This window comes from Rhincodon typus, chromosome 34, assembly GCF_021869965.1.
Source record: "Rhincodon typus isolate 14 chromosome 34, sRhiTyp1.1, whole genome shotgun sequence".
NCBI lineage: Eukaryota > Metazoa > Chordata > Chondrichthyes > Orectolobiformes > Rhincodontidae > Rhincodon > Rhincodon typus.
The window spans coordinates 14446812-14467758 of record NC_063365.1 but is presented as its reverse complement, the minus strand read 5'-3'; the positions used below and the strand labels follow the sequence as shown (position 1 = coordinate 14467758).

The following is a 20947-nucleotide window of genomic DNA, read 5'->3' as shown; positions in this document are numbered from 1 at the left end:
AAAACTGTTTACTTCAGTGGTGAAATGGAAAAACGCATGAGCATGTGGAATTTTATCTAAAATGATTTAAAATGCGTAGGTATTTTTAATCAACCTGTTTGGACATTTTCTGACACATCTCTGGACAAGCAAAACTTGGATCCAGGCCTTCTAATTCAGGGGTAGGGGCACTACCAGTATGCCAGAAACATGCATCTTGATTAATGTTGGCTTAGGGCTCATCAGTCCTGCTAGTTACTGAGAGTAGAAGATCATGCACTGATACTTAAAGTGATTTAAATTATAACGAATTCTCGATTTGCCCTGTTCCACCTAGAAACAGGCTTTAGGGAGAGTCATATTCAATACATTGGACCATTCCTAATGCTTTTATTTTCACAATGCAGAAGTTTATTTCCAAATGAATCATGATACCAAGAACTGATTTGATTGCTCCCACTGTGCCGACAGCTGTGTTCTTTGAGTTGATGAAGTCATGTGGTACAGACTGAAAACAGTTTTGCATTCAACTTCTGTGCTGTTTCTAAATTTACTAGTACTATACTCTGTTTTAACTTGATTTCCTGTTTTGTTTTTTTTTGTAACTTACTGCTGTAACAATAGTACGAAAACTCCTGTCAGCAAATTCACCTAATCAGGCCCTCTTGCAATAGTTCACAGGATGTCATTGAACTTTTAGAATCCATAACTGAGCACTATCACTTTCAGAATTAAAAGTATTTGACTGCTTTAACATCTTTATTTAACAAACTTTGCTTCAGAGAAACTTTAAAATATCTGTCTGGTACCTGTGTAAATATGTTATTGATGGAATTAAAGAGCTTAGAAAACCTAGAGTGATTTGATTGGAGAATTAGTTGTGCTTTGTTTAAATTGAGATCATGTGAGAACCTGCTGGTTACACATTTCATTTGTCGGCTTTTGAGTTACTAGTTCCCAACTGTCCTGTTAGCAGGGCTGTGTATTGCAGCATTTGTAAGAATTTTCTACAGACACAATGTTCAGTTATAAACAGTCATGTTTTCAAAAGTGAAAATAATTCTCAGTGATTTTTAAATAGCTGTATTTTGTGCCTCAAAGCTATGTAATTCAACTTGAGATTTTGCAGCTTTGTGTGGTGATTTGTTGAGACGATCAGTTGATATTAGTGTGCAAAATCAAATCATTCCTCTACTTGATGGCAACTTTTGTGCTTTGAGGATAGATTATTAGATTCCAGAGTGCCACTCTAGCTCATTGATTTAGTTATTTTCATAGCAATGCTTGCATGTTATAAGAGATTCACAAGATTAGAGAAAAACCATTACTGATCTGTTGTGCATAGAATCCGTAGCTACAAAACCAACACTCCCTCCAAGGAATGTATTGATTTCCCTTTCCTCTTTGCGCAATAGACCTTGAACTGATGGATACCACTAACATGGCAACAGTGAATGAAAGCAACTGAACAGAATGTTTACTTTCTCTGGTTAAAGCCAGCCATTTTATGCATCCAAGCTTTTTGCTTGCTCGTGTTTTTTCCTTTCTCTCCTGTTTATCTCTGTCTTAATAAAAACTTCCTTCATCTAAAACTATCATAATTTCAGTGATTTTTCTCATTTTTGTTCCTATAAAGAACCACCTACCCCTCCCAACCATTTTAGCCTTCCTTTCTTAATATCTTACCTTAGATTAAAGCAGCTTCGAAGAACTGCTTTCTTTATTCAGCCAAAAGTAATGAGCTCCTCTTTACCCTCTGACACTTCAAGCATCAATGTCAGGAAAACATTTATTCGCAATAATATATAAAAATAATGCTTCAATGGAATTAGAAATTACTCGAGTGATCATACTTTGTTATAGATGCAAAATAACCTTTAAATAACATATGCTTCTGAACTGCAGCCTGAAGCTAGCAGGCAAGTTTTAATCTGCTAAAGTCCTCAACCAAATAGCAACTAAATTCCGAAGAATAATTATATGTTGTTATCTTAAGGAGTTTTGCTCCATCTTGGGGTGAATAGAATTTTGACTATTATAGGAACTAATATTTGTAACATCAGATGACTTAACTGTGAGCAAAAATATAGGCGATCACTTTATAAAATGTTTAAAAGTGCATTTTGGTTAAAGTGTTGCAGACATCACACTTCATTACAATTGTATAACATCCTTAAAATGCTGGGTATGCTGCACAGCCTCGAATTAAAATTGGTCAGTATAGTCCAATGTACCTAGTTCTAAACCAAGTTTTTAAAATTAAATGATTTCTGAGTGACTGTATATATATTTTTATATATGTGTAAATATATTTAGAGAAATTCAACTGAACACCTTTTGGGTGTGATCAGGCTAAAACAGATTTACTTTAGCAACTAATTAATGCGATTTGTCTATTTGTATAGCATATCCATTTTAAGACCAACTGTGATTTACTTATAATGTGCAATGTCGAAGGAACTCTAGTAGTGTATTCAGAGCTCCCAAATGAGTAGACAGTGAAGAGGGTTAGGGAATAGATTTGGAAGAATGTTAGTTCAGATTGTCAAAATTACAATGGAAAAGTATTGGAAATATAAGGCAGTTAAGTTGCACTGAGAAAGACAGAAGGCCAGTTAATGTTTTAGTTGGGGCCTTCATGGCAGCTATTCATTGCTGGATATTTCCAGCATTTTTCATTTCTCAATGTGTCTAATTTGGGTATTTAATTTTGCTTCCCAAATAAATCAGCTGTGTATTCCTAAAACATACTTAACTCCAGTGTATCACCAGGAAGCAAATAAAACATAAAAATTATTGTTTATATATTTTAAGTGTTGGGTAAAATATTTTCATAATAGTGGAATTCTATTCAGTTAAAGCATTACTTTTTGTTCTGACATCAATTTGGTAGTGCATTTAAGTGACTTTGTCAATATGCATGTGCAGCTTTGAGTTGAATATTTCTAAACATTTACATTAGTTTGGAGAGCCTTTTACTGTATAATTTACTGGCCTGCAATTTATTTACTGATGGGCAGATTAAAAGGTTCCTTGAAAGTAAGGTTACAGGGAGTTGTGATTATAATTTGTTTTATATAAACTGCATGTGTCAAAATACATATTTTGTTAATAACTGGTGCCTGATACTGATACACATGAAGAATTCGATATCTTAGCATTTGCTATGGCTGCTTCTCATACAGAGAAAATCAATCCTGCATGAATTTAGTAACCCTTAAAGCACTGCTATTTCACCTACTGTTTGTGTAAAGGTATAGTGTATTTGTGTTTTGAGGCACTCCATGTTAAGGGTGCTGTGTACATTCTACGTTTAAGAATAGACTTAGTATATTTTTATAATTTTTAAAATCAGTTTTAAGTATTCAGTCCTTTAAGGGTTAATCAAGGACCAACAAAATTATGATTGATATCTGCTTTTTGTGCATGTCCCTTCTTTTACAGCAAATCCCATATGTTCCTGATTCTTTTTTGGCATTCCTTGATATTGGATGCTCTCTCCTCCTGTATATGTAATATCGAAGATCGAAGCAGTTAGCCTGAAAATTGTAGGATTAAAGCCTGTTGCTATTTAGGAATATAATGAGGACTGGAAATGTTTTATTATGGCTTATGTTTCTGTACATTTTTTTTGTCCTGATTCATCATTAACCTTCCTTTCCTGTGTTTTACTAGCCCAATAGAATCCTGTCAGAATTTCTATGAAGATTTCACGTTGCAGATTGACATGGCATTCAATGTATTCTTCCTACTCTACTTTGGACTGCGGGTGAGAATCAACTTAAGACACAAGTTACATTTGGAATGTAATCACACAGAGGTAGTCTAGGAAGGCTTTTGGTTTTAAACAGAGCAATTAAGATAATTTGATTCCAACTGATTACGAATTACTGTTAGTTTCGTCCAGTCTTCGTACACGCTAAGGTAAATCAGTGAACATTTATGTACACAATATGAATATATCATAGAATCACAGAGTCCCGACAGTGCAGATAGAGGCTATTTGGCCCTTCAAGTCTACACCTGCCCTCCAAAGAGCATCCCACCCAGACCTAACCCCATAAGCCCACATTTACTTAGACTAATCTACCTAGCCTGAGCATCCCTGGACATTACGGGACAATTTAGGATGGGCAATCTACCTAATCTGCACATCTTTGGTCTGTGGGAAGAAACTGGAGCATCCGGAGGAAACGCACACAGACACTGGGAGAACGTGCAAACTGCACACACAGACAGCCGCCCGAGGCTGGAATCAAACCCAATGCTGTGAGGCAGCAGTACTAACCAGTGAGGCATTGTTCACCCCTTCAATGTGCAGTAAAACACATGTGGTGTCTTTTTTTTCTGTTGTCTTGATTTAGTAAGATATCTGTGATAGTGAGTTATCTCACAAAGTAAAATAGGAATACATGATTGTAATAGTCTTTTGGTTAACATTTGTTATTCTGTTATTCAATCCTGCCAGCACTAGGTGAGTAAAAGAGGGAGTGCAGGCTGAAATGGTGGGAGTTACTTAGATTCACCCACCATTTTGCTTGTTGCCTACTAATTCCTCCAACAAACAATGACCAAAACCACAGGTGTAGGAGTGTACTATTGAGTAAGAGCTGTGCGTTTTGTCTCACTGAAATCTCTGGAGGGGGCACGAGTGTGTAAATAAAGTTCAACGGTTGAGCACGTGTTAGTCTTACTCAGTTCAATGCTATGTCAGAGCTTGAGCTAAATCTCTACGATTTGTCCTCATTTTCCTTTGAGAGAACCCCATTCTTTCCCATCTGACATAGTTGTGGGTCACTGTGGTGTGGGTACGATGGTTGCGATTTTGTGGCTGCAGGCTCCTCTGTAGCCACCTCCAGTGTAAGTTGATATACTGCGTTGGGCTGGTATTCTCAATCTGTTGAAGTGGAATGTTTTGTTACTGCATCTTACACCTAATTTAGGGGTTAGCCCAACCTTTTGAAGCCAAATGAGGACGTCATATTCAAAGTCAACAATTCTGCCTGAAGTTAAATTGTCCCAAAGCAGACTCCAGAATGCCAGATCATCTACAATTTATGTATTTGTTTTCCAACAGATCACAAGAGGAATGGAACAAAAATGCAGTATGCAGAATAATGCAGTATTAATGCATAAGCTCAACCTTGATCAGCTGTAGGATAAGTGTGTGCATTAAGTTCTTGTTTCTCAGATTTGAATCAGTCTTGATTTTACAGCATTGTATTAGAATAGTTAAGATGGTCTTTTTAATGATCTCTGTCGTGCTGTCCTCACAATCTTTGTAATTACAGAAATCAGGTCATATGAGGTTCTGCCTCTACTTCACCTTTGGTTTAAGTTAGAAATGTACAGTTACTTAAGATTTTTTTTATAAATGATTTTAAAACTCAGTTTAAAATTCAAAATTATGTTTTGTCACGTATTTATTTTCTAAATGGACCGTGTAATGTCCATGCCCATGACATCAAACTGTTCCTGGCTTCATATCCCTTTCTGAATTTTAACGTGGTTAAGTTCATGAATAAAGGATGACCTTATACATTGTCTGCATGAGTAATGAATCTTGTTACAAATTTTGTACGAAAGGAATTCTTAGTTTGATCCAGGCTAAATTTTGCATGTTAGCATTTGCAATCTTTCAGGTTGGCACTGTGTTATTCTGATGTCCCTTTTTGTTCTATGCTCAAATTCACAATTTAATCAAAAATTATGCTTCATGCCATATAAAACAGTGGTTAGATGCTGTGAAGAGGCTGCAATCAAGAGGCCTGCTTCCATCAACCTTGTGTGAGTGAGCTCTATTTGCTTACAAGATTAACATTTTCCAACCAAAAAAATAACTGAGAAAGCGCACCTTTCCCTTTTTTCCCTTCAATTTGTCAGTTGGACAAATAGTTTGCCTGCAGCCTGTGTGCTTTAGAGGCAATGTTGTAGTTATAGCAACAAAACATACTTCAAATTTCCAAGCTACACTTGATGTCTGTGGTGTGTGCGTGCAGTGGCAATAAACAGCCACGTTAAACACCTCACTAGCCTTAGTAAAAGTGACATGTATTTATACAGTGAAGATGAGTTCAAAGAGATTATGTCTATCTTGCATTTAAAAAAAGACTGCTCAGCTGTGAAGGAAAGAAAAGTGTAAATCTTATTGAGTGCCTAATAGGATATCCTGAAATGTCAATCTGTTCAAATTTTCTTTACCTTGACTAACAATGCTGCCATTAAAACAATGCAAGAGAAGTCTGATTAATAAGAGGTTTTCTTGGGAACTTTTTGCAGAGTTATCAAAGGATGACCTTTGTAGAGTTAATCAGTTAGAGTTTAATATAAGAAACAAGCAGAGACGAACAATTGATCACAAGTCTGGATTGTTCAGTCAAAGAGTAATTAAGATCTTTACTTCCCATAAAGCTGTGCTTGAAAATGGGTGAAAACTATCTTTAACTCAAAGATATGCACTGAGGTTTACTGGAGCTGGTGCAGGCCGTTCAGCCTCTTTGGTCTGTTCCACCATTCGATTAGAACTTTGCTGATCTGACACTCAAGTTTTTATCAGCCATGGCTCCATCGCTTCTGAATTCTAAATATTCTTGTCTAATAATTTATCAATTGCTATTTTCAGGAATAGAAAATACTTTAGAAAAGAGTGTAAGGACTTTTACACTGCGTTGTGTGGACAATGCAATAAGTTGGAAAGATCACAGCATATAAAATGGTACTGCCTTTAAATATTTATATTATGAGAAGATTTATCATGTCTTTACAGAGCGAAACAAATATTTTCTATACTGAAGTTCTGGATGGGACAAATCTGAATACTAAACAGAACCTTGGGAGGAATATGTTGTTTCTCAATGGGGTCTGTTGAGCCTCACTAATGCCCTTTGGCATAGCTGCCACAGGACAGTTTCAAAAAATGGCCACTGCTTTGTGAAATTACTGAACAGATTTTCAGACTGGCCTCCTATGCTGGAATTTCACTGATTTTCCATGCCTATTTTCATTCAGTTGTTGTGAAGGATCACAGTTGAGAGTTCTTTTTGAAGTAAATGCAAAATTGCAGTCTAATCTGATGTGCTTAGGAAGTTAAAATAAAGCAGAGTAACTTCTAAAGAAAAACTTTCTTTCAGTTCATATCAGTTGTCCAGTGTCACCAGCAACTGCGTATAGATTGTGATCTCCAGGTTTAACTTCCAGTAATGGTTCCAATAATGACAGTTGCCCCAAGGTCTCCATTTCACGGGACATTGCTGATTTTGCCAAAATGCTTATTGAAAAATGAATGAAAAAAGATGTGTCAGAGCGCATGGAGGTAAAACTAATGAGGTTCTACATTTAGGGATACCCAGCTGTCTGTGAATTTCATTCTCAAGGCTCCTCATTGAGAAGTTACAGGTTCTGAATTTAGGCAGCTAAGACCTTAAAGAATTATCACGTGACCATTCTGTCACCCGAGATTCAACAATTCACGACTCATCACATTACATTGATTCAAATATTAATAAAATGCCTAACCTCAGAAACTTAAGAATGTATAGTACGTTGATATTTTGACAGTGTCAGGCAAAGCTGAATGTGCCTGCCATGGAAGGGAACGTTGAAGTAATATACTCTCATTTCTCTTTCAGTTTATTGCAGCAAATGATAAATTATGGTTCTGGTTGGAAGTGAATTCTGTGGTAGATTTCTTCACCGTCCCACCTGTCTTTGTGTCTGTTTATTTGAGCAGAAGCTGGCTGGGTAAGTTGCATGTTCTTCATTTATGTCAACTCTCAAACACCAATTGTTATAAAATTAGCTGGTAATTATGCGTCATGAATCATCTCTACATGCATTAATACTTAGTGTGCTTTGAGGCTATTCTTGGAGCATAAATTTGTCTCTAAGACCTAGTCTGACTTTGGTGTGATTGGGAACCAGTGCATTCCAGATAATCTTCATCATCACTTTAGCTGAGGTGTTGGATGATCTACATCTCCAGAATCAGGTTGCATTTTTGCCTATCTGAAGGTTCGATGCGAACCCAAAATCATTTTCTGCCTACCCTGTAGATGAATCGTGACTGTGTCCAATATCTCAATAGCTGGTGAAAAGGCTGATATTTGCATTCCTCTGCCAGAATGTGAGGATGACCTTTTAATACAATATGGAAAAGTTAGACATGTATGATTTGTTTATGCAGGAGTTGAGAAGTAGAGCCTGACCTTGTGTGCATCAAGCAATGACTGAAAAGCTGTGATTACAGAATAGTTGTTCAAGCAGAAAAAGTCCAAGTCATGCAGCTTTCATCATCACGAACTGAGCATGAAAATACTTCAAGCCAAACCCATTTGCAAAAATAATCACCACAAATATGGTCACTGAAAATTAATTTCTTCTGTATTTCTCATTTGCAGGATGATATAATAAGAAGTTTAATGAAAGAGCATGATGAGCTGAGAATGATCTGCTTTAGTGCAGGCTTACTCCCCTTTGAAGTTGTACAATTTAGCCAGATGTTGCATGTTGAATAGTGTTCTTTTACAACTTTACACTATCTATTCTTTTAGTAAAGTATTAGGCTGTCTGTACAGTAATGGATGGGTTGAGGTGTAAGCACAACCATTTGGTGAGTGTGTATGAAAGAAGCATAACACGGCCTGCTCTTCAGAGCTCTTTGGACTGTTCAGTTTCTCTGTTCCCCCAATTTTACCTCCAGGACTTGCTGTTGATTTTACACTTCTTGTCTTTTTTTGGTAAGAGAGAGCTAGAGGATGTTTAGTTCCCTCGTGAAATATCATAGTGGGTACAGAAACAAGCAGTCTGCCAGCGATTACTACTAGTTATGAAATCTGCATTCTGTTGTGCATAAATAATGTATTATAAGTCACAAAATCAAAAATTGAGTAATTATGACAAGCTTGAGATTTCAGGTTTCACGCAGTGAGTTTATGAACTTGTAGAACTTATCTGAATATTGAGATATTTTTGTTGTCTTTTGATTACTTCCTGCCTAATTTTCTTTTTGTGTCTGGAAATCACTAATGATCTATCACCGCAGAGCTGTTAACAGCCCTGGGAAGGTTGACCACTGTCAGTTCACAATCATTCTGATTAATGGAGTATATTTATTACCTTGTGACCAGGAGTGGGATTCAACAAAGTTTCTCCTTACAATGAGGGATAGCTTACCTACTATTGTATCGGTGGTAAGTAGATGAAGCATCTGATTAAGGTAAAACATTGCATCCTGATGTAGTCACTACAACTCAGATCACAAAGTACGACATACATCCATTTGGTGAGTGGCATCCCTGTAATGAGGATGCTTGGTGCTCAATATTTGAAACGTTATATTCTTTGGCACATTTGCTGATTTTTGTCCTCAAAATCAATGAAATGGGGCTTTAGTAAAATCCTAGGATAGTAAACGATCCTTTTAAAACTCTGCGACTACGGTTGCACGTACTCTGTTTTCATTCAGGGTGAAGATCATCTTCCCGTGTTTGGCAGGAGAACCCTGACCACACCACTAATATAATTTGGCAATTTCCAAGTTTCCACAGAGATGCTGTTTGGTAGGAAACAAAAATATCACATTGTTTAAAGCAGTGAGTGCTCTGTTTATGCGACTGAGGCATTTCCCTGGTGTAGCACAGAGCTGGATTTATTGCTTGAGACCCGAGAGTCCTTCATCTTGATACTGGGTTCTGGAAATGGGAAAAGATTCTAGTCCCCAGTGTTGCACCATATTGATGAACAAGTGAAAATTTTCAGAGCTGAAGATGTATTGTTCAATGTAACAGAAAAATCTAGGGTGATGCTTCAGTCTATATTAACGGATTGCAATAATGTCAGGGTTGTCATCTTTCAAATGAAACGTTGTAATGAGGCCACGTCTGCCCGACCTAGGGGAGATTAAAGATCTCATGACACTGTTTTAAGCAACAGCAGGTGATTTTTCCCCAGTGTCCTGCCCAATATTTATCCTTCAATCAACAGCACTACAAACAGATTATCTGATCGTTACCACACCTGACTGTTTCTGAGAATTGGCTGTTGCATTTTATAACTGTTGCTGCATTTCAAAAGTGCTTTGATGGCTTTGAAACACTTTGTGACATCCTAAAGCCATGGACGGTGTGACTGAAATATAAATCCTTTGTTTTTTTCGGATAATTAAATTAATTTTTAGCTTAAATAAAACTTAGAAACGGGGCTGGAAGTGCATGTTCATTTCAAGTCCGATGTCCAATGCCTGTCATATTGGTTTAAAAAAAGTTATTGTGCTATGTCCATGCCTGTAACAGCCATTAAGCTCTTTGTATGCACAAAGATAGGACTTGCTGCCTGTTGTAAGCCATCACTGCAAGACTGAATTATCCTGTTGATGCAGACTGTATGCAGAAAGTGCACATGCACAAACAACATGGTTGGTTTTAGAAATATTTGTACTTGAATGTTGAATCAGGAAAAGCAAATGTACCTCTCACTGGTCCCAATTAAAGAAATCACTGGCCTTATCCTTCCCTCTACAGATTCCTTCTCCAACGCCCAATCAATAAATTCCCAATCCCCCACCGATGAAGCCAGGAATAACTAAACCTGATTGTCTTCTGTTTCTTGAGCCCTATCATTAAGGCATAGAACATTGTCTGCAAGCACCTCAAATTCTGTTCAGCCCCTTCCCAAATAGCTAAGCCTTTGAATTTGAGTTTGTTTGCTGATTAAAGCAACAGACCATGTGTCAGTATTCCCCATCTTATTGCCTTGATATAACTAGGAGTACAAGTTTATGACGCACATATTAACTTGGGGATTGTTGTTTAAATCAGTTACATTCTGTGTGTTTCTTTGCAATTTAATGGGATCCTGGTAATTTGTAACACTTGCAGAGTTTATATTCAGAGTAAAAAAAATCTTTTTTTAAAAATTTTAATCTCTAAAACTATATCAGTGAGGAATGTGTTGCTGGCTTTTGCTGGTGATGTTTAATCTTTTGTAACCAAGTGATACCTCAGACTCGTGTTTAACAGGACTGACATGGATGTATACCTGGTGACAGAGGTGTTGGTTGAGATGCAACCATATACTTTGCAAAACGGTAAACTGACCATTATTCCAACCAGTTCCTGTGTTATGATCCCTAAATTTATTATGATTCCAACTTGGAATACCCTTGGTTGGTCTCCAAGATTAATTTGAAAATCCCTTTCCTTGTTGATGCCTTTCTCTTTTAATATCTGGATTTATGTTCTAAATGGAGCCATTTTAACCAGGCTTTTGTGAGTTCATGATAAAGTGAGTTTATTAATTATAGTTATGAGTTACTAAACATGAAAAGAAATAATGATACAATAGACAAGCATACAGATTAGAAAAGAGAGCTGAATCCAAAAAATATAATAGTTATAAAAATATACACATCAATTTTTGAGTTCTGTCAAAAGTAGACAGTTGGACATTGTAGTTGTTATGTTGGTTGATTCCAGTAGCACTGATGTTTGTAGGTGAACAGTTTACTTTGAGAGGCTGAAAGACCTTTGTCCTGTTTCTTATCAACCATGGTTTCACTTGTTTTCCAGCAAAGAAAGAGTCCTTTTCTTTTTACCTAATGTGCGAGGATGATGAGAAATTATCTCAGTTGTGATCCTTGCTTTTACCAACTAGTACACATAGGGTTGTAATTTCCTTTTAATCTGAAGGCTTTGGAAACCCAAGTAGCCAGTTTTATAATTGAAGAAAAGAGAAAATTTAAGGCATGCAACCTCTTGAAAATATATGAATAAGGGACCAACCTCCTGGAAGCAAGTTTGTTGCCCTTTCAATCAAAACTGGAAATTGATGGGCTTGCAGTTTGTTCTGTTTAAGTTTGTGTATTCTTGAAAGGGGAAAACACAACATGTCTGTCATTCAGCCTACATTCTTTTTTCCTGTCATGCTCACTGTCTTGAGATAACTGTCAGAAGATTACAGTTCAGTTTTCAGAGAGTTTCTCATTTCAAGCCTTTTTCTTTGAAATGTCCTTGACATCAGTTGGTCTAACTTTCCAGGGTCTCCTTCAAGGCTGAGAATAATCGACAAAGGCATTTCAGACAGACACTGAACTACATTGCTCAGAATATATATTATCAGTCAGTTTTGGCTATGTGTTCTCTTTTCCAAAAATAATGTTGTAATTACAAGTTCAGGTATAATGATGACTATGGGTGATTTGGGGTTATGATCGGTCGTCATTACACCTTCCTCTGGTCCTGATAGCCCCATTGTTAATATTAATGGAATGCCAGGTAACTAAAGGTGTCGATGAGCCATCTAAGCTATATTTATACACAAAGAATTATGCAGTTATAGACTGCCTTTCACCACGTAGTTTTGAGCACTGAACAGCCACTGTAGTCACTACTATAATGTCAGCAACCTGGCAGCCACATGGTTGGTTTGATGTGCTCGGGATGAGCACAGCTGATCCTCTTGGTCCACAGGAGTCTCTGTCTCCCTGAAAGCTCTGGAAATCCAGGCAGTCGGCTTTGTGGTTGAAGGTAAGAGAAAATTTATAGCACACAGCCTCATAAAAACATTTGAGCAAGGGACTTACCTCCTGAGAGCAGGCTTGTTGATCCTTCAATTTCACTTTGTTCAAACTGGGTCAAAGTTTTTTGTGTTTGCGTTTGACTTTACTCAAACATCCACTCTATTTTTGGCTTTGAACCCATGATCTTCTGTCTGAGGCAGGAGTGCTGCCACTGACAAAAGTGTTTAGAGAGAGTCCCTACAGTTTGGAAACTGGCCATTTGGCCCAACAAGTCCACATTACTCCTCTGAAGAGCATCCCATCCAGACCCATTCCCCTACCCCTGCCTTTCCCTTGTCTAACCCACCTAACCTAAAACATCCCTGGATACTATGGGCAATTTAGCATGGCCAATCTACCTAACCTGCACATCTCTGGACTGTGAAGGAAACTGGAGCACCCGGAGGAAACCCACGCAGACACGGGGAGAATGTGCCAACTCCACACAGACAGTTACCCGATGTTGGAATCGAACCTGGGTCCCTGGCGCTGTGAGGCAGCAGCGCTAACCGCTGAGCTATCAAGCCACCCCAAAGTTACTGGAACTAGTCACGAGAGTAGGATTCAAACCCACTTGTGCAGAGCACAATGGATTAGCAATCCATCACCTTAACCTCTCAGCCACGTCGTCATATATGTCTACCATCTTGATCTCTGATTTGGGCTCCCAACTAGCAGTAGTTCATAAAGGTCATTCAAGTAATTCCTTAATTGAAAACTTGATCAATAAAACCTGATACAGTGAGAATTATGCTGAAGGTTTGTTGGTTTGGGTATGCAGGTAGTGAAACACAGTTGTGAGAAACATGCCTGAAGGAATGGATAGAGGGCAAGGTCAGGTCACTGGAAATAAATGGTGATGATATGTTCAGAGTTGTAGTACTGATATGTGCATCAGCTGATGCGAAAGTCAATTACATCAAAATTGCCATTAAATTATGTGCAAGAAATTTGACTTTCCATTCTTGGCACACAATTGAATCTTACAATTTTTCCAGATGTTATAATGTTAGTTCATTACTGGGTTGTAAAAATGCCAATTTAAAGGAGAATGTTTACAGCTCAAAACAAATTTGTTGTTTATTATGTTCGAAAATGTTAACGAGATGGATTTTATAAGGGCTTCTGAATGTAAAGCAGACCAGGATTCAGGTACTCTGTATGACCAATCCTGATCACGAACCACCTTATGTGAGGCTGTCTGCATTATTTCTCACCATGGGGTAGGAACCTACAGGGCCCACTTACTCTGATGTGGCAGAAGAAAACGACTTGCTAGTCTAATGAGAAATTATTTTTTCATGAAAAGTGGGCTTTGCTCATTAGACCAGCATTTATTCCTTCTCTAAAGGACATTGCTGAACCAGATTGTTTTTTATGATTATCAACAGGAGATACGTGGTCATCGTTAGGTAGCTTTTTATTCTATTATTATTAAATTTCACCATCTGCCATGGTCCAAATCAAACCTATGTCCTCCGAACTGCAGTTAGGGTGCGGTTCTAGATTATGAGTGTTATGATCCCATATTATTATTACCTACTATATTGTTATTATTATATTATTCTTAATGCTAGACTGAAATCAGGTTTGATAGACCATATTTTGTTTTTGCTTAATTTAATGAAATGGTCTTTCGCTGAAACATAAACATGCAATACTTCAGATTTGGTTTTAACTGTGAAACAAAAGTTCATGATAAAAGGAACGAAGATAAAATGCAATAAACCAAGCTATTTACATATAACATAATTGGAAACACTCAATAACAGGGCAATCCCATCTATTCCGGTACCGTCTCATTATAATATCCAAATAACAGAATTTCCTTCTGAGTCATATCTATAAGTTTGACTTAGCTGTTTTTCTGCATTTTCAATCTTGTGTGTTTAGTAGCCTCTTCCCTGATTAGTCACACAACTGAGTTTAGACTTTAACAGAAATTGCTGGTAAAATTCAGCATGTCTGGCAGCATCTGTGGAGAGAAATCAGAGCTAACTTTTCAGATCCAGTGATCCTCCTTGAGAACTTGTTTCTGATTTCCAGCATTTGCAGTTCTTTCTTTTTTTTGTTGAGATTTTTTTCTCAGCTTCAAGTAACCCCTTCATGGTTCTAACCAAATGCTTATGGCCTGGAGCTTTTAACTATAAAGCCTTCATGCTAGGTAATCTATTTCTTAACTTTTCTGAACTAACCCCTTTCTCTAGGATAAACTGTTACATCTATCTAACTATGACCATGAGTTCTGCAAAATGAAATATATTTGAAAAATAAAGCTTTCTAATCGATGGGATTTTCCCCTCAGCAAAAAAATCCTGATCCATCTAAACAGAAAGCAGCTTAATGTTGCTCAAAAATTACTGTCTACTCATAAAACATTCCCAATGGAAATAAATCCCAATTTCACCCCCAGAGCTCCCTCTTTCAGACTGCTTTTAAAAATCAAGGCTCCAGCAATACCAGACAAATTAATCGTTAAGCCCCACCTCTTATTCACACAGACCAAAATTCAAATTCTTGCCACCACTTCAAAATCCAAATTTTAAAATAATTAATATTGATATCATACTCCTTACATCACCCTAGCCCAGTAACATTACCAATACATCACTGACTCCCATTGTGCCTTCCCATCCATCTCTTCTTGACATAAAGGAGTTTTAATTTATTGCGTGTTAGCAACTAATATGATAGTCTCAACATTGTAATGATTGACATAGTTGCAGAGACTATGACGGTAGATTTTCCTTCTTCAGCGTCCTAAACAGTTCTACCACTAAATTGATATGACATCACCCAGTAGGTGTGCTTAAGATGCACATCAGTATTAACCTTTTCAGCCCTTACACCCTTATACAACACGCTCCAGTCTTTTGAGAACATTATGGTGCATGCAAAATCAGTATCAGTCCAAGACTGTCTTTTCAAACAGCTACTGTGATGAATTTTTCTTTCCAAACTGAAACAGTAGAAATGTTCATTCTGGGGCATTCCTAACTTGGTTTCTGATTTTTAGCATTTCAAATCAGGTGACTGCTAAGAGTGGCTTCTGTGCTGTGCTGGCACCATCTAGTGCTAATTTGATGGAACAGTTTTAAACAAAAGTTACCAATTTATTGTTAGAATTAGGAGCGCAGCAGTGATACGGCCCTGTGAACCGTCTCTGACATTCAGTAAGATCATGCTGACCTTCTCCCTCAACTCACTTTCCTACGCTACCCCCATATCCCTTGACGCCATTGTTCCCCAAAAATATATCACTTTAAGTTTTTAATATCCTTTGACAGTTGAGCAACCACAGCAGTTTGCATGGAGAGTTCCAAAGATAAAGATAATAATCACCATGCTGCTTTTTTCCTCTTTGATTTTTTTTTTAAAAGAAGTTCAAGAATGTGTGTCAAACTTGGGATGTTTAACCTGCAGTTGTGCTTTATTTTAAACAATGAATTTTAAGTTCACTGGATCCTGCCTGGGGTTTCCAGCTGATAGGTCACACAGAAGAACAGTACCCAGGCCACTGGTGAAGAGTACCTTGAGACAACTTGGCTTCCAATGCTCTCTGCAGTTCTCGGAAGAGGTGCAGGTTCAAAGAACATTTCTTTACTGTGCTTGAGTAACCATTATTTCATATATTTGTTTTATTCGTTCACTGCCTGTGGACATTGTTGGCTAAGTGAGTATGTTTTGCCCATCCTGAACTGTTTTGAGAAGGTGGTGGTGAGCTGCCTGATTGGATTGCTGCAGTCCGTGTTGTGTAGGTACACCTACAGTGCTGTTAGAACGACAGTTGCAAGATTTTGACCTATATAGTTGCAAGTCAAGATGGTGTGTGGCTTGGAGAGGAAATTTCAAGTCATTGTGTTTGCATACATTTTCTGCCTTTGCCCTTCTAGGTGGTAGTGGTCACAGATTTGGAAGATGCAGTTGAGGAAATTCAGAAGGATATTAGTGTACATAATTGCTAGCAGGCCAGTGCATTTTGCAGAATGTTTGGGTGGTTGAGTCACTTCCTCAACTCTTGTGAACCACTTCTGTCCTTTTAACCAGCGTACATCAACTTTCCTGTTGGAGCTTTAATTATTGTTGAACATAGAATATTTGGTTTCTCCAAACTGGTTAAAACAATAAAGGATTTCCATAATATTAATTGGAAGAGATTTCCCAAGATATACAAGAGTTGAGTTAGTGAAAATAGCGTGCAAGTGCCAGCCTGGCACTGAATTAAAAAAGACATAGAACCATTGGAGAGTTATCACTGATTAAACTGCAGTAATGGAAGAAAACTTTGGATCAGCAAATTTTTTTTTTTTTTTATTCACTCCTGGATGTGGGTGTCGCTGGCTGTACCAGCATTTATTGCCAGACTGGCAGAAGACAGAGAATGGAAATAAAAGGATCTTTGTCAGGATGGCAGACAGTGACTATTGGAGTTCTGTAGGGGTCAGTGTTAGGACCACAACTATTCGTGTTGTACATTAATAATCTGGACGAAGGAACTGAAGGTCTTTTTGATAAGTTTGCAGATGACACAAAAATAGGTCGAGGGATAGGTAATGTTGATGAAGCGGGGAGGCTGCTGAAGGACTTGGACAGGCTAGGAGAGTGAACAAAGAAGTGGCAGATGGAATAAAATGTGGGCAAGTGTGAGATAATGTGCTTTGGTAGGAAGAATGGAGGAGTAGACTATTTTCTGAATGAGCAAAGGCTTTGGAAATCTGAAGCACAAAGAAATTCAGGAGCCCCAGTTTAGGATTCTCTTAAGGTTAAAATACAGGTTCAGTTAAGAGGAGAAATGCAATGTTCACATTCATTTCAAGAGGGCTAGAATACGAGAGTAAGGATGTACTGCTGAGGCTGGAAGGCTCTGGTCAGACCACATTTAGAATATTGTCAGCTGTTTTGAGCACCGTACCTAAGGAAGGATGTGCTGGTGTTGGTGACGGGGTCCAGAGGAAGTTTACAAGAATGATCCTGGAGATGAAGGGCTTGTCTTCGGAAGGGCAGTTGAGGTCTCTGGGTCTGTACTTTGTGTTTAAGAGGATGAGGAACAATCTCATTGAAAGGGACAGACTACTGACAGGCCTGGATAGAATGGACATGGAGAAGATATTTCCAATAGTAGGAGAGACTAGGACCCAAGGGCACAGCCTCAGAATGAAGGGACGACCCTTTAGAACTGAGATGAGGAGGAATGTCTTCATCTAGAGTGTGCTTAATCTGTGAAACTCGTTGTTGCAGAAGGCTGTGGAGGCCAAGTCATTGAGTGTGTTTAAGACAGAGATAGATTCTTGATTAGTCAGGTGACCAAGGGTTAGGAGAGAAGGCAGAAGACTGATTGAGAAACACATCAGCCATGATCAAATGGTGAAGCAGATGCAATGGGCTGAATGGAATGTCATTTATATAGTATACATGTATGTTGAATATATGTATGATGAATATATAATATCCAGCAATAAATGTAAATATGAATTTTTACATGCAAAATATGAAAACTTTAGGAAAATGTCACGGCCCAAAGAACTTGTAAACCAACTTTGTTTTGTCTATTTATTCAACAAGCACTTTAAGGGAATTTTTTTAAAGTCAGGAATGGTTAGAATTTAGAATGATTTGGATAAATAGTTGGAGGAGAAAATATTGCTGGGATAATGGAGTAGAATCGGAGCGTGCATGTAACTGGATCTTTCTTTGATTTAGTGGGCTGATGGTTTCTTTCTGTTCTGTACTGCCCTAATCCTATGAATCTATGTCTGTTTACTGTTATGATCTCAGATGATGGCAGAAAAGAAGGACAAAGAAGAAAACCTGTCTTGATAGATCATATGTTTAATTATTACAGTCGGTTTCCGTAGTGGTTCATTGAATCACAGAAGAGTTCTAGTGCAGAAGGAGGCCATTAGACCCATCATGTATAACAACTGGCTCTTCAAATAAGCATTATTGCTCAGTGCTGATCTCCTGCTGATCTGCCTTGCATATGATTTCTATCCAAAGAATGCCCTCTTGAATATTTCAATTGTACTTGCCACCACCACACTTTCAGCCAGTACAGTCCATACTTTAGCACTCTATGTAACATCACATTCGTTCCTTTTGAAAAATCGCTTTAAATACCATGCCCTTCCATACTTGTTCTTTACACGAGCAGGAACATTTTCTCTCTATCCACTTTATCCAGCCTGCCCATGATTTTGAAAACCTCTATTAGCCATCAGACCTCCATGGAGAACAGTCCCAAATTCTTCAATCTATCCTCAGAACTGAAATTCCTCATCCCTGGAGCCATTCTTGTGTAAATCACTTCTGCACACACTCCAGTGCATTCATATACCTCCTATAATATGATGCCTGATGTACTGATTGGAACAATGTCAGGCAGGTGGGCCTCACAGAATGAGTTCCCTGATTGGACCAGGTTAACAGCCCCAATCAGGGAGTCCTTGGTGACAGATATAAACAGGACTGCCAAGGGCTCTGTTCACTCTAGGACCCACCTCTGAGCTAGCTGGGTCAGTGTCAAGGACTCGCCACATGTAAATAAAGGGTATCTTGGTGATGTGATTCCAGCTTTTGTGTAATTATTTCACGTAGAACAGTACGCAATACTGTAGCTGAGGTCTGATCGTTAACTTGTAAAAGTTCAATGTCACCTACTTGCTGTAGTTCTCTCTGCCCCTGCTGATAATACTGAGGATACCATATGCTTTATTAACGGGTCTGCTGCTTACAGTGATGTATGTCCTTCTAGTCTTTGAGCCCCTGTAGAGTTGTGCCCCATGTACTATATTCTGTTTCAATGTTCTTCTTGTCAAAATACATCACCTCACACTTCTCTGCTTTGAACATCATCTGCCACCTATTCATCCACTCCACCAACTTATCTGTGTCCTTTTGGAATTCTACACTGGCCTCCTCATAGTTTACAATTCTTCCAAATTTGCACATTTTGAAATTGTCCCCTACACACCAAGAGCTAGATATTAATATATTGCTCAGAAAAGCAAGAATCTCAATAACAGCTCCTTCTAAGTTCCACAACAAACCTTCCTTCGGTCTAAGAAATGTATTGTATCTACAACACAATGTTCATTTTATTTCATGGTCTATAACTTTCTTCACAAGCCTGTTGTTTGACACTCAGTCAAACACCTTCTGGAAGTCCATGTACACCACATCAGCAGCATTACCCTTATGGAGTCTTTCTATTACCTCCTCAAAAAAAAAAACTCCACCAGCTTAGGCAAGCATGATTTCCCCTTCGTAAATTCTTTTTCCAAGTGACTACTAATTCTATCGCAAATAATTGAATGTAAAAAGCTTTCCATAATTGAAGTTAAACATTGGTTAGTCAGTGAAATGTATTCACACGAGGCTGCAGATGTGCTTTAACAACATATGTTTATGACATAACGAAACAAACAAGGCTCTATAAGGCAGTACAAAAGATTGTAATTCAAATAGCAAAACAAAGTTTCAAGTTGTTCCCCAACACACTCCATTTATAGATTCTAAGTTCCAGAGAAATTTCACTCCTATTTCAGTCTTTAACTGACTTGTCCCAGTTTCATTTCTTTATTATGAAGATAATTTTAAATTTTCTCTGAGCCTGCTGGTGTGTGCCTTTCATGATACTGATAGCCTAAACTTTTTATTTCTAATAACCCAGCAATTTTTATCTGAGTTCTCCTGACTTGGAAGCTTCATTAAGTAAAGCGTGTTATCTAAAGTTACAGATTCCCTTGAACTAAAAGTTCCGTGCTGTTGTTGGAGTGTTGTGAGCGCTCATACCCTTTACAGTCTCCAGTACCTCCATCTATTTCTCAATTTGTTTTGGAGTAAATTGAGTTGGCTGAAGAGTGGCATCTCTGTTGTTGGAAACCTCTGGAGGAGGCTGAGATGGATCATCCACTTGGTGCTTTTGGCTGAAGATTGTTGCAAGTGTTTCAGCCTTATATTTCACACTGATATGCTGGGCTCCTCTATCATTGAAGATAGGATGTTTGTGGAGCCATGTACTCCAGTGAGACATTTAACTGTCCACCAGCACTTATGACTGGGTGTGGCAGGACTGCAGAGCTTAGATTGGATCTATTGGTTGTAAAATTGGTTAATCTTATCTATCACTTGCTGCTTATCCTGTTTAGCACCCAAGCCGTCCTCATTTTTATGTACGTCTTGTGTTGGTGCATGCTGCACTGAACCAGGATTGTTCCCGGGCTTGATGATTATGATAGAGTGGGGGATATGCCAGACTGTGAGATTATACATTGTATTGAAGTGCAGTTCTAGTTGTGTTGAAGGTCCACAATGGATGCTGAGTCTTGAGTTGTGAAGTTTTTTTTGAAGACTATCCCATTTAGCATGATTATAGTGCCACACAATATGATGGAGGGTATTCTCAATATAAAAATG

The 20947-nt window shown here is 38.0% G+C and overlaps 1 protein-coding gene across 1 annotated transcript in view; it reads left to right on the top strand.

Moving 5' to 3' along the window:
- The window catches only part of LOC109932831 (calcium-activated potassium channel subunit alpha-1-like), a 621464-nt gene that overhangs the window by 413694 nt on the left and 186823 nt on the right, over window positions 1-20947 (top strand). The window contains exons 4-5 of the mRNA XM_048616327.1: window positions 3655-3748; window positions 7608-7719. Of these exons, the coding sequence (XP_048472284.1) occupies window positions 3655-3748; window positions 7608-7719 (206 nt within the window). The remainder of the gene's footprint in view (window positions 1-3654; window positions 3749-7607; window positions 7720-20947) is intronic.